Source organism: Scyliorhinus torazame, chromosome 17 (genome assembly GCF_047496885.1).
Source record: "Scyliorhinus torazame isolate Kashiwa2021f chromosome 17, sScyTor2.1, whole genome shotgun sequence".
NCBI classification, from domain to species: Eukaryota; Metazoa; Chordata; class Chondrichthyes; order Carcharhiniformes; family Scyliorhinidae; genus Scyliorhinus; species Scyliorhinus torazame.
The window spans coordinates 174,057,483-174,081,020 of record NC_092723.1 but is presented as its reverse complement, the minus strand read 5'-3'; the positions used below and the strand labels follow the sequence as shown (position 1 = coordinate 174,081,020).

Below are 23,538 nucleotides of genomic sequence, written 5' to 3'. Positions count from 1 at the left end.
ATTAGTTTTCCTGGATTCCCTGGGAGTATATCCAGTAAAGCTCCAAGATAAGACACCCCAGCCATTGGCCAGACAGCTAAGATACCTCAACAGCACATGGGTGACTCAACAAGCCATTAGCCAACAGCCTGTGGTCCACAGCTTAGATTCTCAACAGTGAAAATCTAGTCCATCGACATACAATGTGAACCCTGCATTTTAAATCTTTACCATTTATTAAATCTGGAGTAACCCCATTTCAGTAGAAATTTTATGCTACCAGTCTGGATTGGGCTTGGATCCAGATTTAGAAATGTTATAGTCTTCGCTCCAATTTTACAAAAAATACTTTTTTCACCAATTATTTAAGGCAGCCAAGGTAACAGAAAACAACCAGCAAGACTAAGAGAGCAACAGGGGGGGGGGGGGGGGGCATCCCAGCAACTTGCTTGAAACCCCAAGTACAGGTAGAGCATCCTTTATCCAAAGCCCTTGGTGTTGATTGTATTTCAGTGTTCAGTTTTAATAGCCTAAGCCCAAATTATCATCTACAAATACTAGGTTATTTTTCAATGTGCCAATATTTGCATACCCTACTTCTTAGCTGTTAACAAGAAAACAGCCTTGCGGCGAGAATTAATACAGCAAGATGATGCTGGACAGTCATTAAGAGTATCCCTCAAATAAACATCCATTGAGCTGGATTGATCATTTTATCGATTATTTAGACTGGTTCACAATGTGGTGGCAAAAAGCCAGCCTTCACAATTCAATAACAGTCTGCAAGGAGGTTTGTCTCAGGATTCCTACGAAGACACAGAAGCAATGCCTTGATAATGTCAAGCATAAGATCAGATCAAAAGCAGGGAGAAATCTTTATCACAAAACAAATTCAGCATTTAACAACCTGCAAGAGCTCAAAAGCTTAGAAAAAACATAGCAAAGGTGATGGAAGAGTCCAGACACGAGGCTTGCCAGACAAATTTTAACTACATGTCAAGTCAGGGGCAGCACGGTAGCATTGTGGATAGCACAATTGCTTCACAGCTCCAGGGTCCCAGGTTCGATTCCGGCTTGGGTCACTGTCTGTGCGGAGTCTGCACGTCCTCCCCGTGTGCGCGTGGGTTTCCTCCGGGTGCTCTGGTTTCCTCCCACAGTCCAAAGATGTGCATGTTAGGTGGACTGGCCATGATAAATTGCCCTTAGTGTCCAAAATTGCCCTTAGTGTTGGGTGGGGTTACTGGGTTTATGGGGATAGGGTGGAGGTGTCGACCTTGGGTAGGGTGCTCTTTCCAAGAGCCGGTGCAGACTCGATGGGCCGAATGGCCTCCTTCTGCACTGTAAATTCTATGAAAGTCGCACCACTTGGGCTTGCAGTGCACAAAATAAAATGGAACAACACAGAACATTCACATTCTCTCAGGTCATGGTTTGATAGAGGCTAGGATATATTATGGTGCAAACACGCAAAGGCATGAAAGCAGGACATCAGGTAGTTCTCACCGTCAGGGGAGGAAGAATTTTTGTCAAGACAACTAAATCGAGGCAACAGTAGAAGATAGGCAGAATAACCAGAATAACAATCAATCCATTTATCACTGGCTATGGAGATTTGGGGAAAATGATAATAAATCCAGCTTGCATTAATCTATAGGTTTTTAAAAGGGCATTCAAGCAAACAGCATGGACTTAGCAAGATCATTCCAGAGTTGGGGAACTACAATTATGAAGAGAGATTTCGGATTCTGGAGCTATTTCCAATGGAGTACAGGAGATTTTTTTTTAAGAATAAAAGATTTTGATGGTCGGGTTGGTGGGAGTAATTAAAGATAATTGCCTTTGATTAACTAGGTTTTGGGGCAAAGTGAGGGGAAAAGTTAAGAAAATTCTTCAAGCTGGAGCAGAGAATGCTTTGCCAGAAGCATTGGAGGCAGAAACCTCTGCACCTTTTAAAAAGAAAAGATGAATAAATTGAAAACAAAGAGTTACTAAATTATGGGAGGAGGGCAGGACACTGCAACATTCATTTTAGTCTGACACCGATAACAGTCTCCTTTTCAGCTGAAAGCTTCTATCACACAATTATTGTATTTTGTATGTAGTTTTTAAAATTACATATCGTGCAAAATTAAGTTGTCTATTTATTGCCATGGTAGAGCTCACACAAAGGAAGCTCTCAAATGCACTGTTTATCATCAGTAACGATGCAAATAAAGAATTAGCACAATTCTCTCTGCATCCCATCTTGGGCAGTGAGGATCTGATGCAACAAACTGATTCAGTTTTGATAAAAGTCTCAAGTCATTTCTAGATGAACCAATTCCATTGTACAATAGACAGCATAGGAATTGGTGGCGAAGGGTTGATATATCAGTATAACATTTTGCAGTTCCAATAATGAAATTCCACTAGAAAAGAAATACTCCCAAACCCTCAAAAGAAATGTCCTTTATTAGTAGACATTCATTCCATGGAAACTGCCACTTTTTTGATCCCCCAGGGTCACTTCATAAGTCCAAAAAGAGAGAAACACGACATATTAGCTCCCAGGTATACAGAGTAATTGGCATGGTCAGAAATTTAAAACTTTGGTCGGTTCCACACCGGAAAAAAAAAATCTTTCAAAAGAAGCTCTGCGACATCAACCAGAATACCAATTTCAAAATAAATTAACCACCAGCCACTCCAAGCAGAATTCAATGCGAGTCTGAGGATCCAGCAACACTTCGCAAAGCAGAAGCTTTGGTCCGTAAAGGCACATTCTTCAGTGTGCTATTAGTGTTTGGCTCCCCTAAAGTGAGTGCCACAATTCCTCCCTGTTCGGGCGGGCATGTCGCAATCTGAAACCACCCCAAGTTAACTACTCTGTTTCTCCCCCCCCCACACGACAGACTCAATCCCCGAGTGCTTAAAAAACAAAAGGCGACGACGACCTGGCTAATTCTTAAAGAGACGACCGTCTCTCTCGCACCCCGAGGGGAAACAGACCTGCATTTTACTGGAAGGGGTGTCGGATCTAGCGGCAAGTGGACGGACTCATCTCCAGACAGAAAGCAGGGAGGATGGACCACACGCAGACACCGGCAGCTTGTTTCACCTGAACCCAGAACAAAACCCAAAGCAAAAATAGCTGACAGCTCAGCCTCACCCGCAGTGCCAATATGACCAGGCAGCTGATGTACTCAACGCATTAACAGACGTGAAAAGAGGCTACTCAGGGTATGAACGGGGTACATTTGATATACATTATTATATATAATATACATATATATCTATCGAGAGAGAGGGAGACGGGGGTTTACAAGGAGTTAAGGCGTCATACAGATACCCAATGAGCAATAAACCCACCGATAGACTTGGAGCTACAGCAAAAATAAACCACTTCGTAATAAAAGGGATTAACCTTTATTTGTTTTGCATTGCTCAGATGTACATCAGCCCGTCCAGCGACCCCGCCCCCATGAAGTGCACAGGTATCATTAAGGTTTACAGTGTGAAAGATAAAACTGACAACGCATTATACCGAAGAGAGTTTCTCCCCCACAGGTTAGTTTGACACTAGACCTCCCCCGGCACGGAAACAAACAGCGGATGTTGCTCAGGGAGGGAGCTGCAGGGACCCGGTAAATCCAGCCCCCGGATCGATAGGCCTCAGGCCTCCTCCCCCACACCGACAAATATAAACACGACAGGACAGGGGGGGGGGGGGGGGGGGTAACAAAGCGCCTCCGTCGACAATATTTACCCCGCGGCGACACTCACCACCCCCCCCCCCCACCCACCCCACAAAAAAAAAGCCGTTACGATCAACAGTCACCCACCTTGATTCACACCCTGACTCGTCGCAAGAGCGCTTCCTGCCCGCCCCCCTCACTCACTCACTCAGCCACAACAACAACGCAGCTCCGCCCGCCCTCAGTGCCCACTCAACCTACCCCACTGCCTCCTCCACCTCTATATATAGACTTGCCGCTCAACCAAACTTGAATCTCCGCCTCGCCCCTCCCCCTCCGGCCCGCCTTTCTTCCCATTCGCCCATCCGACCACAACGTCCCCCCCCCGGATCTGTCCGCTGAGTGGAGGGAGGCGCACGTCAATCATACCGCCTTCCGTTGCCCCGCCCATTGCAGTCGAGGCGAGGCGATCAGCGCGCGCGAATTGAAATTTTAAAAGTGCGCGCGCGCGGCGTCCTGGGTACGGGCCTGGCGTGCTGGGCCGCGCGCGCGAGCGGCGTCCTGGGTACGGGCCTGGCGTGCTGGGCCGCGCGCGCGCGGCGTCCTGGGTACGGGCCTGGCGTGCTGGGCCGCGCGCGCGCGGCGTCCTGGGTACGGGCCTGGCGTGCTGGGCCCCGCGCGCGCGGCGTCCTGGGTACGGGCCTGGCGTGCTGCGCCGCGCGCGCGGAAACAAACAAGATGGCGGCCGCGGAAGGTAAAGCTTGGAGGGGCCGGGAGGGGAAGGGCAGCAGGAGCAGTCGCCGCCGCCGCCTGGGGATTTTGCCAGCGGCTAGAAATCACCGCTTCCGACCGGAAAGAGATATCCGACTGGAAGCGGGCCATTCGGCTGTCTGGCCCACTTGTTCTCTTTGGGCTTTTAAAGGAGCCGTGCTTCATGAGGGTCACGGAGTGGTCCTTTTTAAACACATATATCTGAGGTTAATTGTTACCTAGTTGTATATGTGGGGTTTATTGAGTGTCCTGACTTATTTAATAAAAGCCACGCCCCGTCCTCCCCACCCTAACGGGAACATTGGCCATCAGTCGATGTAAACACCATAGGCTGGCCTTCCCAGCAGACAGGCGCAATCCATATTCGAGCCACTTTGGGCTCTGAGTGCAATGCAAGTTTAACTTTCTCCCGCCGTCCCACGCCAATTTTGACCCCCCCCCCCCCCTTTTACACTGCCCCATCTAGATATTCTGAAACCTGGATACACAATGAATGGTTGGTTGGGGGGGGGGGGCATATCCATAGATTCCTGAAGAGTGCAGGACTCACCTGATGAAGGAGCTGCGCTCCAAAAGCTAGTGATTCCAAATAAACCTGTTGAACCTGGTGTTGTAAGACTTCCTACTGTGCCCACCCCAGTACAACGCTGGCACCTCCATATCGCAGCATCGAATGTAAGAGCAGGGAGGTTATGATGGAACTGTATAAAACGCTGGTTAGGCCAGAGCTGGAATACTGTGCAGTTCTGGTCACCACACTATAGAAAGGAAGTGATTACACTGGAGAGGGTGCAGAGAGGATTCACTAGGATGTTGCCTGGGCTGGAGTGTTTCAGCTGTCAAGGGACACTGGATAGGCTGGGGTTGTTTTCCATGGAGCAGAGAAGGCTGACTGGGAGGGACATCTCCTGATCGAGATGTATAACATTATGAGGGACATAGAAAGGGTAAGCACAGTAAGAAGTCTAACAACACCAGGTTAAAGTCCAACAGGTTTGTTTCGATGTCACTAGCTTTCGGAGCACTGCTCCTTCCTCGGGTGAATGAAGAGGTATGTTCCAGAAACATATATAGACAGATTCAAAGATGCCAGAATCTGTCTATATATATATATATATATATATATGTTTCTGGAACATACCTCTTCATTCACCTGAGGAAGGAGCAGCGCTCTGAAAGCTAGTGACATCGAAACAAACCTGTTGGACTTTAACCTGGTGTTGTAAGACTTCTTACTGTGCTCACCCCAGTCCAACGCCGGCATCTCCACATCATAGAAAGGGTAGATAGGGAGAAAGTTTTTTCCATAGCTGAGGTGTCAATGATGACCCGAGGCATAGATTTAAGGTAATTGGCAGGACTTTTCGAGGAGATGTGAGGAAAAACATTTTCAGCCTGAGGGTGGTGGGAAACTGGATCTCACTCCCTGAAAGGGTGGGGGGGGGGGGGCAGAGGCAGGAACACTTACAACTTTTAAGAAGTGTTTAGAGGAGCACTTGAAGTGTCATAACATACAAAGCTATGGACCAAATGCTGGAAAATGGAATTCGAATAGATGGCTGGCATGGACTCGATGGGCCAAATGACCTCTTTCCCTGCTGTTAAAAACTAAGACTATGAATGTTAACTTTAGCAACTTCTGATTTCAACTCATTTTCTTTTTTTGCAAGAGATGCCTTATTGTTTGGTAGGCTGGCACCTCAATTGCAGCACCTGCTATTGGAACTCCGTTCTTCCCTGGGTCTGGTAGCTTTGTCTGGCGCCAATGTTTCCTGGTTTTGTTTCAGACCCTGCATATTTATCCTCTTTTTCTGGTTTTCTATTGGTGGCTTTTTCCATGCATTTCACTATTTATAGGTTATTTTGTTCTCTGCCTTTTCATTGTCTCAGTGAGATATTTTCGTAGTAACTAATCTGTTCTGCTAATCTACTAATTGTGCAAGTTATTCAACCTGCTAATTTTCTTTTGGGATAAATGTATTTGTTATCTTCTCTTTCTTGCCCTTCTATTTCTCCTCTGGTAAGGGTGTTACTTATCTTTTAGTTTCTAAGGTCTGAGGAAGGTTGTGCATTTGAAAGGAAGCTTGTCTTTTCAAAGATACTGACAGTCATCGAGTTTTACAGCACAATAAGAGGCTATTCGGCCCATCGCCTGTGCACCGACCATCTGTACTAATCCCATTTTCCAGCACTCTGTCCTTACCCTTGTATGCTTGGCCTGATATACCTGATGTATAATTTCCAGTTTCTATCTCTGTTTCTGTCAAGGAAAGTCCTTCATTCCAGCACTGATTCATGTTGATCCTTGCTGGGAACACGTACTTGTGGGTGCTTCAGTCATTCTGGAGGCTCCTGAGTTAGGAAGGGATAAATTGGAAAGCTTTCCTGCTTCTAATTTCTATCTAGTCGCTTGCTATCTACCCTATGTAGGTATTGGGTCAGGACAGGAGAGAGTTGAAAAGCTTGCTGATGCTGAGTGGATTCAGTGGGTGGGATTCTCTGTTCTCGTCCATGGTGGGACCCGTTGCGAGGGAGAATGGAAAACTTGGCGTTCCAGCCTAAGCTTCATTCACTCTTAGCGGCACCGGAAAATCCCAGCCACGAAGGAGGACAGAACATTTTGGCATACGTGGAAAGATTAGCCAAAATGCCAAATACCAGACCAGCAGCTATGTACTGTACTCAGTCAAGTATTGCCACCTTCAGGAGAGGGAACAGATTTTCTTTTTTAAAAAGTGAAAAAGGGTGATTGTAAATGAAACTAGAACAGAGGAAGCTGGAAAAACTTGGCAGGTCTGCCAGCATCTATTAGCAAGAAGTCTTACAACACCAGGTAAAGTCCAACAGGTTTGTTTCAAACACTAGCTTTTGGAGCACTGCTCCTTCCTCAGTGAATGAAGAGGTATGTTCTAGAAACATATATACAGACAAAGTCAAAGATACAAGACAATGCTTTGAATGCGAGCATTTGCAGGTAATTAAGTCTTTACATCCAGAGATGGGGGTAACCCTAGGCTAAAGAGGTGTGAATTGTCTCAAGAATGTCTTCAGAGCACTTGCTAATTTAAAAGTGATAACTGCTCTCAGTAGAGAATTTAAACCTGCTGTCTTTGTTAAAAAGGATATTTGTCTTATGGGTGTTGCTAGAAAAGATTAAGGGTTACTTATAGAGTACTGTATTCTTTGGGGGAATATTTGAGTTGATAGTTGCTAAGATGTTTACTGTGTGTTTATAAAATGCTAACTGGATTCATAGAATAAACATTGTTTTGTTTTAAAAGTACTTTAGATCTCTGTTGCATCACACCTGTAGAGTGGGCCCTTGTGCTCCCCATAACCAAAGTCTATTAAAAGTTGTGGGTCAGGTGAACTCCATGATACACTTTGGTGTTCTCTGAACCCTGGCCCATGACACTTGTAAAAGATCCAACCTGAATGATGAGCTTGTCTAGAGTTAGTATGCGTGACCATATTCAGGAGAAAGGGATAAGGTGAAAAAACAAATGCTTGAATAAGATGTAAAGTATATGAACGTGTTGAATTGTGTTACTTCCACACCGACAGCATCCTCTCATGTCTTTGTCAGTCTTCTGTAGGGCTATTCAAAACAAAACTTAGGTGCGAAGATAGACATTGGTCTCAAAATATTTGCATGAAATCCTTGGAACACATGAAGTGAAGTGACACAAGTGCACATTCTCTGCTAGGGGACGGAGAACCCCTGGTTTAAAGAGGCACTTATTCAGAGAGGCACTTATTCAGAGAGGCACTTATTCAGAGGACAACAGAAACCTGTTAGTACTGCAATTGTCAAATAGCTAAGGAGCTGAATGTTTTGAAACCACTGGAATTAGCCTGTACTTATTTGTCCCCTCAGTCAGACAGTGTCTTTACCTGTTTAAGTTGCTGAAATGTACATTGTTTAAATAATGTACCTTTTTTTTTAAAACCAAGGTAATCTAGCTGCTGTTGACCACATCCTGCTGGTTCTCTCTGGCAAAGGAGGAGTCGGGAAAAGTACCATAACAACAGAGTTAGCACTGGCATTGAGAAACGCAGGGAAAAGGGTAAGATGAAATCAGTGTGGTGAATACTCTCCTGATGCTGAACAAAAATGACTTTTTGTGTGAAAGGTATTGATTTAAAAATTAGTTCCTTTTCTGTCACAGATGCTATCAGTGATGAGTCCATTAAGGACACAACATGGCAGCAGAAAGAAAAAGCAATGCAAAACCTGTTGATGGTGGCAAACACAAATCTATTTCTACCCCTTAATGTCCATGCAACTAATGTCCTGCACAGAGCTGTAACTCTGGTCGGATTTTCCTGGCCATTCTGCTTTGGGTGAAGTTGACAATTCGGGTGCAAAATGCACTCAGAATTGTGCTGACTTCCTAAATGGAGCATTTTTTGTGCTCAATTTTCTACTTATTTGGATATCACTGAACATCAAATCATAAATTGTCAAACATAAAATGGACATTTGTTTTAAAGAATGTTTGTATTTTCTTTGTTTTCTTATCAGAACATTTGATACATTGAAGATATTTGCAGTCCACCACCTGATTTCAAATAACTGAAAACGTTTTTAAAAATTAGTTTTATTGGTATATAGTAGTCAGTTTTAATATTGTGAAGCTTTTAAACGGTAACTGTTGGTGTCCTCGCACCTAAAAATAAAAACAAATCAATTTTAAGAGCATCCTTTAAGGGCTACACATAGACACATGTAACAGAAATTCATCGTAGTGATCCATTCAATCTGGGGATGTAGCCTATTTTGTGGGCAGCACCAACGTCAATTTTTAAACCAGCTTGAAAGGCCATGGAATTTCAATTTGTGCCTTAAAATCCTTGATCTTTTGTTGCGGTTTGGCCAACGCCTGGATGGCCTGGTGCAACCTAGCCAAAACTCTGCCCCGATTATTGTACAATTAGTGCTTCATTTGTGAAGGCGTTTTCTCCTGAAATTTGTCTCACTGGTCCATACAGTATCCCACTCCAGTGGGGAAAACAATTGTTTCCCACAACTTTCCTTGTACCATTCCTGAACAATCAATCAAAGCATATACAAGACTGCGCAATACCTCGTGGCCAGTCTACTTGTAACAAGAAATTCACCATTGAGAAATACAGCATTTAGGGTAACCCTTTGCTCCGGAATTTCGCACTGCAACTGACTAGTTTGCCAGCATGGAAAACTTGCAGATTACTGTCGCAAATAGTTTCTAATTTGCTGGCAGAAGCAGTCTAAATTTTTGACTCTGTTAAATTTGCTGTAAGTCTGACCAGAAGGAAAAAAAAACTGGGTGTGCTAAGAAAAAGTATTGAATGCTTTAAAACCACTTGAACATATGCATTAAACAAAATCAGATGTTCAAATATTTTTCTGTTCTGACCAAATGCTTATCCAATTCACTTTTCAATTTAGTTTTTTTAGTCTCATAGGCTAGTTGTGGTAAAACCTTCCATGTTCTGATGACATTCTGCAGAAAAGTTCCAGCTTCCATCTATTTTTGCTAATTTTGAACCTGATTTATATTGGGGACAGTTTTTCAGTTTTATACTCTCTGAAATCATTGCATAATTTTGAAAACCTCCATTTGATCTCTTTGCCCCCCCCCTTCCCTATTTTAAAAATCAAATTAGGGTATGCAATGCTTTTTTTTTCCCACTTAAGGGACAATTTAGCGTGGTCAATCCACCTACCTTGCACATCTTTGGGTTGTGGGGGTGAGTCCCACGCAGATACGGAGAGAATGTGCAAACTTCACAGGGACAGTGACTCGGGGCCGGGATCGAACCCGGGTCCTCAGCGCCGTGAGGCAGCAGTCCCAGCCACCGTGCCGCTCCTACCCCTCCCTTTGTGACCTCTTCCTATAAGAAAGTACAGCTTTTCATTACTGTCATCTTTAGTTTTGCTGTCATTCTAGTCAATCTCTGCTTTCAAACCCTTTCAGTTGTTTGTTTAATTTATTGCTGAATTGTTTTATTTCAGGTTGGAATTCTGGACATTGATCTGTGCGGTCCCAGCATCCCTCGGATGCTGAATGTTCTGAACAGCGCTGTACATCAATGTGATGCTGGCTGGGTACCAGTATATGTAGACAAAGATAAAACAATGTGCTTGATGTCAATAGGCTTCCTCTTGGAGACTCCAGATGATGCTGTGATATGGAGAGGACCTAAGAAAACTGGTGAGGTCACATTACTTTAACATATGGATCAAAATAATCTTGCGTTGGGTGCATTGATAATTGATTACAAGTAATCTGTGACCGTTTGAAACACTCCTTTGGCATGTTGGTGACTTTTCCAAACAATGCTCAGGTTATAGCAAACACTTTTGATGAGGAATTGATTTTCATGTTTTGCTGTGCAGTGTTAAATACAAAATGGTTGATTGTAATAAAATTCATGCAAAAGATGTGAGTTCTTGGCACAGATGCTTCCCTGAAGCTAAAAGCTTTATTTGAGAGTAATATTTCTATCGGAACAGAATTCATCATAGAAATGTTGGACTTCAAACATTGCACTTTGGAGTATCCAGTTTTTTATATAAAAATGTAGAAAGGCAGTCACTTGATAATTTTTGTTCTGACCTGCAGCCAAAAATTTAGAAATACTTGCCAATCTGCAAACCTTAAACATCAATTACCCCCGATACTAATTTTATGTCTTGAGCAAATAGAAATTAGACTTTAAATCCAGTTTAACACAACGTCAACTCAGCAGCGGAAAAGTACACTCCGTGTTACTGGTGTACTACTGCTGTTGCAAAAATGCCATATCCTTCAACCTCTTATGGGCTCTACTGGAGAATTTTGATCCAGGTAGTGAAATTCCACAAGCCATCTCTCCGATGTAACTGAAATGAGAGACTGGTGTGGCACTCAGGGACGATGTGCAGTGGGTGATTGCAGCCACTTGAAGTTGTCCTGTGAGTTACCAGTAGAGCCCCCGTGAAATGTCAGGGCCCTTGCGTCTGTGTGGACCGCTTGATAACTTATTCCACTGGCAGGCGGGTGTTATTGCGGTTTAACACAAGGTTACATTGGCAGCTTCTGTGATTCTGTTCCCACAATAGATGTGGACGTGGATAAAGATAATGGCACGGAAATGTTAAAATTAGAATTTGTGACTAAAATGGAGACTGAATTATATCTGTGGACCTGTGACTGGCAGGAAAGGACCAAGTAGTCCATTAAGATTGTCTCTCATACTTCTGTGGAGCACCTAGACATTTCTTACCCAGCTAGCGATCGTGTAATCTCCTAGGAGTGGCAAGAAGACTACCCACCCCTCTAACCCTATTTCACCTGAAGTAGGTGAAATGAAAAATGAAATGTAAATCGCTTATTGTCACAAGCAGGCTTCAAATGAAGTTACTGTGAAAAGCCCTGAGTCGCCACATTCCGGCGCCTGTTCGGGGAGGCTGGTACGGGAATTGAACCGTGCTGCTGGCCTGCCTTGGTCTGCTTTAAAAGCCAGCGATTTAGCCCAGTGTGCTAAACAGCCCCTAAACAGGTGCAGTCGAGTGACCTGTAACCCTGGAATTGTGACTTGTAATCTTAGGTGGAGGAGCTAAAAATACTGAAATTATCCTTTTAAACTTGGCCCGCAAGTTGAATTGTGAGGCTTTAATTACCCTCTGGATTTATGAACGAACTGTGATTTTTCTCGTGTTTGCTTTAGACTTTTAAAAACCTTTCTCCCCCTCCCCACTTAGCTCTTATCAAACAGTTCATTTCTGATGTGGCCTGGGGAGAGCTGGACTACCTCATTATAGACACGCCGCCCGGGACCTCTGATGAACACATCTCGGTGGTGGAGTGCCTTCGTCAGTATAAACCTGACGGAGCTCTGTTGGTTACAACACCTCAGGTGAGTTTAATGAGAAATTTCAGGTTGAGATTTTTTAAAAATTGTTTTTCTCGTACGAGGCCAATAAATGCTGCTACAGGTAGTTGAATGTTGCGTACAGTGATGTTTCTCTGTCAGTTACCTGGATGGTTTAAATCACAGTACACTGGACTCCACCTTGGCCAAATGCACCTCTTATGTCCCAAGCAGCCGCATCCAAATTGTGGAAAATGTAGTCAAAAATGTGTTTGAACTAGAATCCCTGACGATTGACTTTTGATATTAGTCATAAAGCTGTGACACGGGATACTGTGGTGTGGTGGTAATGTCACTAAATTAGTAATCCTGAGATTCAGACTAATGCCCTGGGGTCACGGGTTCAAAACCCACCATGGGTAGAATTTAAATTCAGTCAATAAATCTGGAATTCAAAGTTAGTCACAGTCATGGTGACCATGAAACCATGTTCATAAAAACTCATCTGGTTCACTTGCTCTCAAAATGCCCTTAATGGGTTTGTGTGGGCTAATAAGACCCCGAGGGTAAGGAGAGGGTTCCTGGAACGCAGTAGGGACCGAGGAGGGCTGGCGCTGCCAAACCTAGGGAGCTACTACTGGGCAGCAAATGTGGCGATGATCCGCAAGTGAGTTATGGAGGGAGAGGGGGCGGCATGGAAGAGGATGGAGATGGAGATGGCGTCCTGTAAAGGAACGAGCCTGGGGGCGTTGGTGACGGCACCGCTGCCGTTCTCGCCATCAAAGTATACCACGAGCCCGGTGGTGGCGGCAACGTTAAGGATCTGGAGCCAGTGGAGACGGCACAGGGGTGCAGTGGGAGCCTCGGTGTGGTCCCTGATCAGGGGTAACCACCGGTTTGTCCCGGGGAAGATGGACGGGGGGTTCCAGGGCTGGCATCGGGCGGGGATTAGAAGAATGTGGGACCTGTTCATTGACGGGACATTTGCGAGCCTAGGGGCACTGGAGGAAAAGTTTGAGCTACCCCCGGGAAATGCATTTAGATATATGCAGGTGAGGGCTTTTGTGAGGCGACAGGTCAGGGAATTCCCGTTGCTCCCGGCACAAGAAATTCAAGACGGTGATCTCGGGTGTATGGGTCGGGGAGGGCAAGGTTTCGGCAATACACCAAGAGATGAAAGAAGAGGGGGAAGCCCTAGCAGAACAGTTGAAGGGTAAATGGGAGGAGGAGCTGGGGGAGGAGATCGAGGAAGGTTTGTGGGCTGAGGCCCTGGGTAGGGTTAATTCCTCCTCCTCGTGCTAGGCTCAGCCTGATACAATTTAAGGTGGTCACAGAGCGCACTTGACGGGGCGAGTTGAGTAGGTTCTTTGGGATAGAGGACAGATGTGGAAGGTGTTCAGGGAGTCCGGCGAACCATGTTCACATGTTTTGGTCATGCCCGGCACTGGAGGTGTTCTGGAGAGGAGTGGCGGGAGCAATATCTCAGGTGGTGAAAGTCCGGGTCAAGCCAAGCTGGGGGCTAGCAATATTCGGAGTAGTGGATGAGCCGGGAGTGCAGGAGGCGAAAGAGGCCGGAATTCTGGCCTTTGCGTCCCTAGTAGCCCGGCGAAGGATCTTGCTATTGTGGAAGGAGGCGAAGCCCCCTAGCCTGGAGGCTTGGATAAACGACATGACTGGGTTCATAAAGCTGGAGAGGATTAAGTTTGCCTTGAGAGGGTCTGCGCAGGGGTTCTACAGGCGGTGGCAACCGTTCCTAGACTACCTCACGGAGCGTTAGAGGAAGGTCGGTCAGCAGCAGCAGCAACCCTGGTTTTGGGGGGGGGGGGGGGGGGGGGGGGGGGAACGAGAGATTGTTTGAGGGGATGGAGGAGCAGGAGATAACATGGAGGGTGGGGGAAACTGGCACGTGCGGGCGAGAGCCAGTGTATAAAGCTATGTAAATATACCATTTTGCCATGTATATAGCTTGTGCGATCAGTGCGATTTTGTGTTATTTTGTTACGGGGGGGGGGGTGTTTGTCAGGGGAAAAAGTTGTGTTGTTAAAAAACTTTAATAAATATATATATATATTTTTTTTAAATGCCCTTAATGGAAGGATATTGTTACCTGGTCTGGCCTCCATATGAAAATGAAATGAAATGAAAATCGCTTATTGTCACAAGTAGGCTTCAAATGAAGTTACTGTGAAAAGCCCCCTAGTCCCCACATTCCGGCGCCTGTTCGGGGAGGCTGGTACGGGAATTGAACCGCGCTGCTGGCCTGCCTTGGTCTGCTTTCAAAGCCAGCGATTTAGCCCTGTGCTAAACAACCCCTATTGACTCCAGTTCCACACCAATGTGCCCTTTGAAATGGCCCAGCAAGCACTCAGTTCAAGAGCAATTAGAGATGGGCAACAAATGCTGGCCTTGCCAGCAATGCCCACCTTCCATGTAGGGATAAAGGAATTGGGTTCCGTACTTTGATTTCTGTTTTTAGCGTGAGATTTTGGTGACAGACAAATGCCAAATGTTTGTTCAAAAGGCTAGCGTGACAGTTCAATAAGCTATGTAGCTGTGGCATGCATTTCCCTGTTGACCATTTCAGCAAGAACAAAGCGCAGCAATGTAGCAGCGCTCGAGAATTTTTTCCTTCAAACGTAAATGCATTTACTTTCCAATTAAAGCATATTTATTGTCCCAGACTCAGAGGTAGTTTTCAGGATCAATCTCCTTTGCAGCCAGTATAAAAATGGACATGAATATGGTTATCCCATCAAATTACATAATTCCTGCATGTCCTCACGTATTTGTGGATAGATATATTATGCGGATGTCCCTGCATGGGTCGCAATATATGACCGGAAAAGGAACAGGGAGCCTGAAACTGTATGCTTTGCCCTGCTATCCCCTCTGCCTGTCCTGATAAGGATTTCTCGGAAACACCAAAATACTTGTGGGTCTTTGCGTCCAATTTCTTTTTGCCAAAATACGGAGACTTTTGGATGTCATGTAATATTGTACATCGCTGAGCCTAATTGGAAGATTTTCACATTTGCTATTGAACCTGGCTTAAAATATTTTTTTCAGTTCAGAAATATCTCTGTCCCTCCGCATTTTCCATGAAGTCTTGCTTTGCGCCATTTCATGCAGTGCCGTCTGAAATGCATAAAATGGAGTGACTGATGTAAAGTAATCTTCTCAGTTCCAGAATAAAACCAAAATATGGGGTGCTGCAAACCTGAAATGGAAGCTAAAGACTGAAGAGGAAGGGAAGCACGGTGGTGCAGTGGTTAGCACTGCTGCCTCACAGCACTGAGGACCTGGGTTCAACCCAGGACCCTGTCCGTGTGGAGTTTACGCATTCTCTCCGTGTCTGCGTGGATCTCACCCCAACAACCCAAAAAGATGTGCAGGGTAGGTGATTGGCCACGATAAATTGCCCCCCCCCTTCCCCACACAAAAGAAAATTGAACAGGAGTCATATTTGACATGAAACATTAACCCTGCTTCTCTCTCCATTAGGACGGTCAGGCCTGCTGAATATTTCCTGCATTTTCTTGTTTTAGCCTCGGTTCCAGCATTTGTTGGGATTGCCCCCTATTGTCAGCATTGTGCATTGCAAAGACCACGGAGCTGACCTTGTTAATCCTATAAAATTTAACTTTGAGGCATTGACGCCTTTCACTTTATAAATCAATTACATTCCTGTTTGGCATTATAATTCAATTAACTGGGATGGTATTTAAGAATTTCTTTGATTTTCCACACTCTTAACTGCTGTTTTTTTACTCTTCTGTCATAAATGATGTTATTCTGCTTGGCGTTGAAAGTTGTTTGCCTTCCTCATACTCCTCTGCTGGACCTTCTACTGCAGCATTATCCAATCATGACAAGTGATCTGCATCTCATAAAAATTCTGCGTTTGGGATTGGAATCTGGTTCAGGCATCCCAAGTCAACTTTGTTTCCAGCCTTGGGCAGCATGGTGGCCCAATGGATAGTATTGCTGCCTACGGCGCTGAGGACCCGGGTTCGAATCCCGGCCCTGGGTCACTGTCCGTGTGGAGTTTGCACATTCTGCCGTGTCTGCGTGGGTCTCGCCCCCACCAACCCAAAGATGTGCAGGTTAGGTGGATTGGCCATGCTAAATTGCCCCTTAATTGGAAAAAAAAATAATTGGATACACTAAATTTAAAAAAAAACTTTGTTTCCAGTCTCAATTTTTATCAATCCAGTATTACTTACTGACTTAGACTTTGTCTCGCACGTGACCAGAGGACTTGTGGGCAGCAAGACTCCATCACCGGCTCTGGTACATCTCTTTCACTCCAGCCCAGGTGGTGTCCCGCTCTTGAAGATCCTCCTTAAATGTACATCCTCATGTCTCCTTTGGCTGGCTTGTTGCTTGTGAAACCCAGATCTGCCAACCGGTGATGTTGTCACAGAATGCCAATTCTGCACTAATCTCCCTCATCATGAAATTAATAACTTGAGGAAAAGGAATGGGGCGAGAATAGAGCGTTGCTATACTCCTGTGATGATGGAGTCCATGTTGGCTTTGATGTAGCGACTGACATTGCAGTATAACACTTTGAAGATGCTGATATACTACTCTGGGGTGCTGTAGTGTCTTGTGATGTATCAGAGTGATTGCCACTGGATGCTATTGAAAACCTTGAAATCAATGAAGTCGATAACATGTGGCTTCTGATACACAGCATTCCTTCTTTAAACACAAGGATATCAACAAAAGGGCATGGAGGTCGCCAGATGTTAACACTTTGAATGAAATTGACTATATCAGCAGCAGATGGCAGATGGCCCCAGAAGATGTCCAGACTTGTCAAGATGCTGATGTAGGATCTGGCCACCACCTTTTGTTAGAGCCACTTGAGCAGAAGAAGGCAGCACCCTCCAAGAAACATTGCCATTTGCAACAGAGAAACTGAAGGACAAGTGCCTGTCAGACAGTTTCTGTCCTGCTGACTCCAACAGATTCAAAGTACTTCTAGCTTGGGCAACATTGAGGAACAGTGGCAATTCTTCAAAAGGCGGATTAAGGAGAGATCAGAAGGAGCAGATCCAGCAAAGGACGATGATGGATCACTGACGCATCATGGAAGTTGATTGATGAAAGAAAGCTGTTGAAGAGCAAGAGGTGCCAGGAAAAGAATATTGAGCAAAGGCAAAAATGCAAAAGTATAGAAGGCTGGATAAAGCCATGCAAAAAAGCTGCAAGAAAGGCAAACAAGGATGGAACTTACTGATGCATGAAGCAACAGCAATTGTATCAGATCTGTAGAGGGACAGGTAGTATTGAAGCAAGGGAGCTGCAGAAGGATTTGGACAAGCTGGGAGAGTGGGCAATGAAGTGGCAAATGAAAAACTGTGGAAAAGTGTCAGGTTATGCACTCTGGAAGGAGGAATTTAGGCATAGACTATTTTCTAAATGGGGAAATGCTTAGGAAATCAGAAGCACAAAGGGACTTGGGAGCCCTTGTTCACGATTCTATTAAGGTTAATGTGCAGGTTCAGTCGGCAGTTAAGAAGGCAAATGCTAGTTGGCATTCGTGGCAAGAGGCTAGAATACAAGACCAGGGATGTACCTCTGAGGCTGTATAAGGCTCTGGTCATTGGAGTATTGTGAGCAGTTTTGGGCCCCGTATCTAAGGAAGGATGTGCTGGCCTTGGAAAGGGTCCAGAGGAAGTTCACTAGAATGATCACTGGAATGAAGAACTTGTCGTATGAGGAACGGTTGAGGACTCTGGGTCTGTACTCGTTGGAGTTTAGAAGGGGGGATCTTATTGAAACTTACAGGGTACTGCGAGGCCTGGATAGTGTGGACGTGGAGAGGATGTTTCTACTTGTAGGAAAAACTAGAACCAGAGGGCACAATCGCAGACGAAAGGGACGATCCTTTAAAACCGAGATGAGGAGGAATTTCTTCAGCCAGAGGGTGGTGAATCTGTGGAACTCTTTACTGCAGAAGGCTGTGGAGGCCAAATCACTGAGTGTCTTTAAGACAGAGATAGATAGGTTCTTGATTATAAGGGGATCAGGGGTTATGGGAAGAAGGCAGGAGAATGGGGATGAGAAAATATCAGCCATGATTGAATGGCGGAGCAGACTCGATGGGCCGAGTAGCCGAATTCTGCTCCTCTGTCGATCTGATGGTCTTATCAGACAAGGGGAAGGACGGAAGGACACCATTGACAGAAAAGGAGCAGGAGGCAAAGTGGGTGGAATACTTTCGGGAGATCCTCAACCTGCCCAGCCCCTGCTTCATGTTTGAGTTCGACAACAGCACTGCACCTCAACAGCTGAGTGTTAACCTGGAAGAAATTGCCAGATCAGAGTTCCAAAGAACACCAAGGCACTTGGAATTGATGAGATTACCAGAAACATGGCAAGAACACCTACACAATGGAGCTCACAGACCTGGTCAACAAGGTCTGGACTGTGAACGACCTCCAGGACAACTGGAGGTGAAGAGTAATTGTCGAGCTGCCAAAGAAAAGGAATCTCAGCAACTGCTACAATTGGAGGGGCTAACGCTGCTATCAGTGCCTGGCAAGCTCTTCAACATGGACCTCCTCAACAGATTGTGTGTGTACAACATCAGGCAGCAGAGCCTACAACCTGGTATAGGAGATGCTAAATGCACCGTAATATACATACATATAGAACAAAGAAAAGTACAGCACAGGAACAGGCCCTTCGGCCCTCCAAGCCTGCGCCGACCATGTTGCCCGTCTAAACTAAAATCTTCTACATTTCCAGGGTCCGTATCCCTCTATTCCCATCCTATTCATGTATTTGTCAAGATGCCCTTAAATGTCACTATCGTCCCTGCTTCCACCACCTCCTCCAGCAGCGAGTTCCAGGCACCCACTACCCTCTGTGTAAGAAAAACTTGCCTCGTACATCTCCTCTAAACGTTGCCCCGTGCACCTTAAACCTATGCCCCCTAGTAATTGACCCCTCTACCCTGGGAAAAAGTCTCTGACTATCCACTTTGTCTATGCCCCTCATAACTTTGTAGACCTCTATCAGGTCGCCCCTCAACCTCCTTCATTCCAGTGAGAACAAACCAAGTTTATTCAACCTCTCCTCATAACTAATGCCCTCCATACCAGGCAGTGTCCTGGTAAATCTCCTCTGCACCCTCTCTGAAGCCTCCACATCCTTCTGGTAGTGAGGCGACCAGAATTGAACACTATACTCCAAGTGTGGCCTAACTAAGGTTCTATACAGCTGCAACACGACTTGCCAATTTTTATACTCAATGCCCCGGCCAATGAAGGCAAGCATGCCGTATGCCTTCTTGACTACCTTCTCCACCTGTGTTGCCCCTTTCAGTGACCTATGGACCTGACTGTCAATACTCTTGAGGGTTCTACCATTCACTGTATATTCCCTACCTGTATTAGACCTTCCAACTCTATCTATTAATTAAAGACCTTGCTCTCCTGTTTCGCCTCTTCATCTGATAGACAATCCCACTAATTTCTTCCTTTGGCGCAAACTTCCTTCATTCTTACTACAGTCAGTGCTTCTCTGCAATTTCCCCTCTGCTTTAAATGTGCCATTTTGCAGACTTCTCTTCCCACATCCTCACTCTGTTCAAATCATGCTACAATGTCTAATAGTGTAATTCATTCACTCAACTGTATCAAACTGCTGACTCCTGTCAGTCTTCTGTCCTCCAACAGTCTTGTGAATTTTATTAAATGTGGCATCGCCTGATCATTATTATTTTTAAAATCTCTACTACTTTTGTGCTCGACGAAAACATTCTTCTCATGCCTTATGAAAGCTCCTGGGCTATGATTCTATGAGAAGTGATCAATCTACACTACTATACCCCTTTGATCATCATTCATATATGACAATGAATGTTGACTAGTTTTATTTTGAAACTACTGTGCATCACCATTCTCCGTCTTCTGGGTGAATACTGTCTCAATGTTTTGGTTTTATCAACAGGCAGTGTCTGTAGGAGACGTAAGAAGAGAATTGACGTTCTGCAAGAAAACTGGGCTACCAGTGGTGGGAATAATTGAAAACATGAGTGGCTTTGTTTGCCCCAACTGTTCAGTAAGTATTAAAAACTTGTTGAATTCTGTTAATTGTGGGTTTAAGGTCACTGAGAACAAGTAAAGAAACTTGCTTGGAATTTGAAAACCTGGGCTGGTTGCATATTGTCAATATTAATATTTCTGCTGGAGGTGAAATTCCAGCCACACACCTTTCTTAACATCCGAGAGTTAAAGAAAATAAAAATCTCTGATCTTTTAATATATTGAAATGTTTTCTGGTTTGTGTGCTCCATTTAAACCACAATATCGTGAGTGATCGAAAACTAGACGCAATCCACCTAAGTTGGATTTCCGCTTGAAGAGCAAGCGGATGAAATGATAATTGATGTGCTGCATATCTGTGCTTGGAAAACGCTAAATATATGTGATTAAACTTAATTTGATACAACACTCAAGACTGTTGACTTGTGGGCGGCATGGTAGCACAGTGGTTAGCACTGTTGCTTCACAGCGCCAGGGATCCGGGTTTGATTCCCAGCTTGGGTCACTGTCTGCGGAGTCTGCACGTTCTCCCCGTGCCTGCGTGGGTTTCCCCTGGGTGCTACGGTTTCCTCCCACAAGTCATAGAATTTACAGAGTAGAAGGAGGCCATTCGGCCCTTCAAGTCTGCACCTACCCTTGGAAAGAGCATCCGACATAAGCCCCACACCTCCACCTTATCCCCGTATCCCCTAACCCAGTAACCCCACCTAACCTTTTCGGAAACCAAGGGCAATTTAGCATGGCCAATCCACCTAGCATGTACATTTTTGGACTGTGGGAGGAAACCGGAGCACCCGGAGGAAACCCACGCGCACACGGGGAGAACGTGCACACAGACAGTGACCCAAGCTGGGAATCGAACCTGGGACCCTGGCGCTGTGAAGCACCCGTGCTAACCTCTGTGCTACCGTGCTGCTCTTGGAGCAATGAAACCAACGCCTGGCACGGTTTCTGGGCCTAGTCCGAGAGCTTGACAATTGCTGGGCATTGATCTGGGCCTCAGTCTAAGCCAGCCTACTAAATGAGGCAAAGACAAATCATTTGCTGACTCATCATCTAGACTTGCATGAAGAATGGGTCACTGGGCTCAAGTCCTGAAAGACGTGCTTGTTAAGTGAATTGGACACTCTGAATTCTCCTTCAGTGTACCCGAACAGGCGTCGGAGTGTGGCGACTAGGGGCTTTTCACAGTAACTTCATTGCAGTGTTAATGTAAGCCTACTTGTGACATTAATAAAGATTATTATTAAAGGGACGCAATGGTGCTGGTTCAGGTTTTAACTTCACTAAATGATTGCTTTTTCAGGAATGCACTAATGTGTTTTCCAGCGGAGGGGGAGCAGCACTTGCTGAGCAATCTGAAGTTCCATTTTTAGGTAAGCACCTTGGAGCGAACTTTTGAAGTAAATCACATGTGTGTATTGGAGGTTGATTATCTCGGCTAACCACCTTGGCAATGTTTATGTAATAAAAGGAATTTCTTCACAAACTATGACCTGTAACAATGCATTTTTATGATCAATAGACGGGATGATTTGTGTTCATTTTGAGAAAAAGTAGTGAGCAAAATATATTTATCACTTGAGGCTACATTTCATTTAGCGTATGTAGTACTGCACCTGTTCAAGGACTCCTACCTCTTCCCCAGGAATTTTATATTTGGCGTGTCTGTTGAGCATGGAGCATGCTGACTTCTTTCCTGGTGAATGTGGGCATTAAATAATTCAGAACATGGTCACAGATTAAGGACTCGCTTTGACCCATCCAAGATTAAGGACCCCCTTTCCCCGATCAGTCAAAAACCTTGCAGTCACAGATCAGGGAGCCCATCTAAATAAAATTGATGATGTACCCTGCTCTTCTAAATTACAGCATTCAGCTATCTCAAATGATTCCAAGGTTTTCCAACTCCAAGCGTTACTGAGTGCTAATCATTTTTTTTTAATGTGCCAATATTTGATATGTGTCCTAAATATGCTAACCTGTGCCCACTTGTCCAGCCTTGCAGGTATAGGGAACACATTTAACGAAAATAGGCACGTAAACAGAATTATAATGTGGGAAAGTAGTACATCGCTGCATGAAGGGAAAATAATTTTTATTGTGAGCATCTTCAAGGATGATCATTGACTTTCTATGGCTTTTTTAAATTAAACAAAAACATCCCTCCTTAGTATTGAAGAAGTACACTTAAAATAAAAGCCCCTTATTATGGCTGGTACGGTGGCACCGTGGTTAGAGCTGCTGTCTCACAGCACCAGGGACCCAGATTCAATTCCGGCCTCAAGTGACTGTGTAAAGTTTGCACTTTCTCCCCGTGTCTGAGTGTGTTTCCTCCGGGTGCTCCTGGTTTCCTCCCACAGTCCAAAGATGTGCAGGTTAGGTGGGATTACATGGATAGGGCAAGGGAGTGGGCCGAGGTAGGGTGCTCTTACAGAGAGTCGGTGCAGACTCAAAGGACGAATGGCCGCCTCCTGCACTGTAGGAATTCTATGATTTGTCTCTTTAATTGTTTTCAATTTGATATTTATAGACATTTGTTTTCTTTTAGAAACTTATTCAAATTGAGTGTTTTACAATAATAGCTTTTACTTTAGTCTTGAAGTTATGATTAGTATAAGGTGAGAATGTGTGAATTATTTTCTCTTGCATTGGAGAAGGGAATACCAGACAAAGCATAAGTTTAAATCTGTTATTTCACATCATAATTTCAAGACTATAGGATTTTCTCCCCTTTATTTACTGCAGCCATTTGAAGGGGCTTTAGTTAAGGCTTCACGAGCCACAGAATGAATTGCTTTGACAGTGGTAGTTTTCCTCTTAGTTCTTGAAGTGTCATTGTTTACATTTTCTCTTACCAGGGCGTGTCCCTCTAGATCCTCAGCTGTCGCATAGTCTGGAAGAAGGTCGAAATTTCATCCAAGCCTTTCCAAAGAGTGCAACCTTTGACGCCATTAATAATATAGTGGAGAAGATTTTAAGTAATGACAGTGAATCCTCTGCACTTCATACATGATATCATTCCTTTTATACACATTGAACTGTCGGGGTTGGGGGTTTGCAGAATAGAAGCTACAGAACTCCTACTCTTGGGATGCAAGGATGCAATGATCAGTGTTTCTTCCCGAAATGGAAACACTTGAATAATGGACCAGTAATGCCTTTTGTTGTATCTACTGAAATGTGCAATTAAAAAATAAACAATTTGTACTCCA

At 44.7% G+C, this 23,538-nt stretch overlaps 2 protein-coding genes across 5 annotated transcripts in view; one reads left to right on the top strand and one right to left on the bottom strand.

Moving 5' to 3' along the window:
- Window positions 1-3,922, bottom strand: part of LOC140394427 (SPRY domain-containing SOCS box protein 3-like) — a 26,663-nt gene extending 22,741 nt beyond the window's left edge. Inside the window, exon 1 of one of the 3 annotated variants that reach the window (XM_072481690.1) lies at window positions 3,915-3,922. The gene's annotated coding sequence lies outside the window, so the exon portion shown is untranslated. The other 2 variants (XM_072481688.1, XM_072481689.1) reach the window with 2 other exon arrangements.
- nubp2 (nucleotide binding protein 2 (MinD homolog, E. coli)) lies at window positions 3,176-23,538 on the top strand. 2 transcript variants are annotated; one of them, XM_072481693.1, is made up of 7 exons: window positions 3,176-3,198; window positions 8,379-8,491; window positions 10,423-10,621; window positions 12,154-12,308; window positions 20,229-20,339; window positions 21,630-21,699; window positions 23,185-23,538. In XM_072481693.1, exons 3-7 carry the CDS (start codon window positions 10,468-10,470, stop codon window positions 23,337-23,339), a joined length of 645 nt encoding a protein of 214 aa, XP_072337794.1. In that variant the 5' UTR covers window positions 3,176-3,198; window positions 8,379-8,491; window positions 10,423-10,467; the 3' UTR covers window positions 23,340-23,538. The 2 variants fall into 2 exon arrangements, with proteins under 2 accessions (XP_072337794.1, XP_072337793.1); XM_072481692.1 differs by lacking the exon at window positions 3,176-3,198 and adding an exon at window positions 4,246-4,407.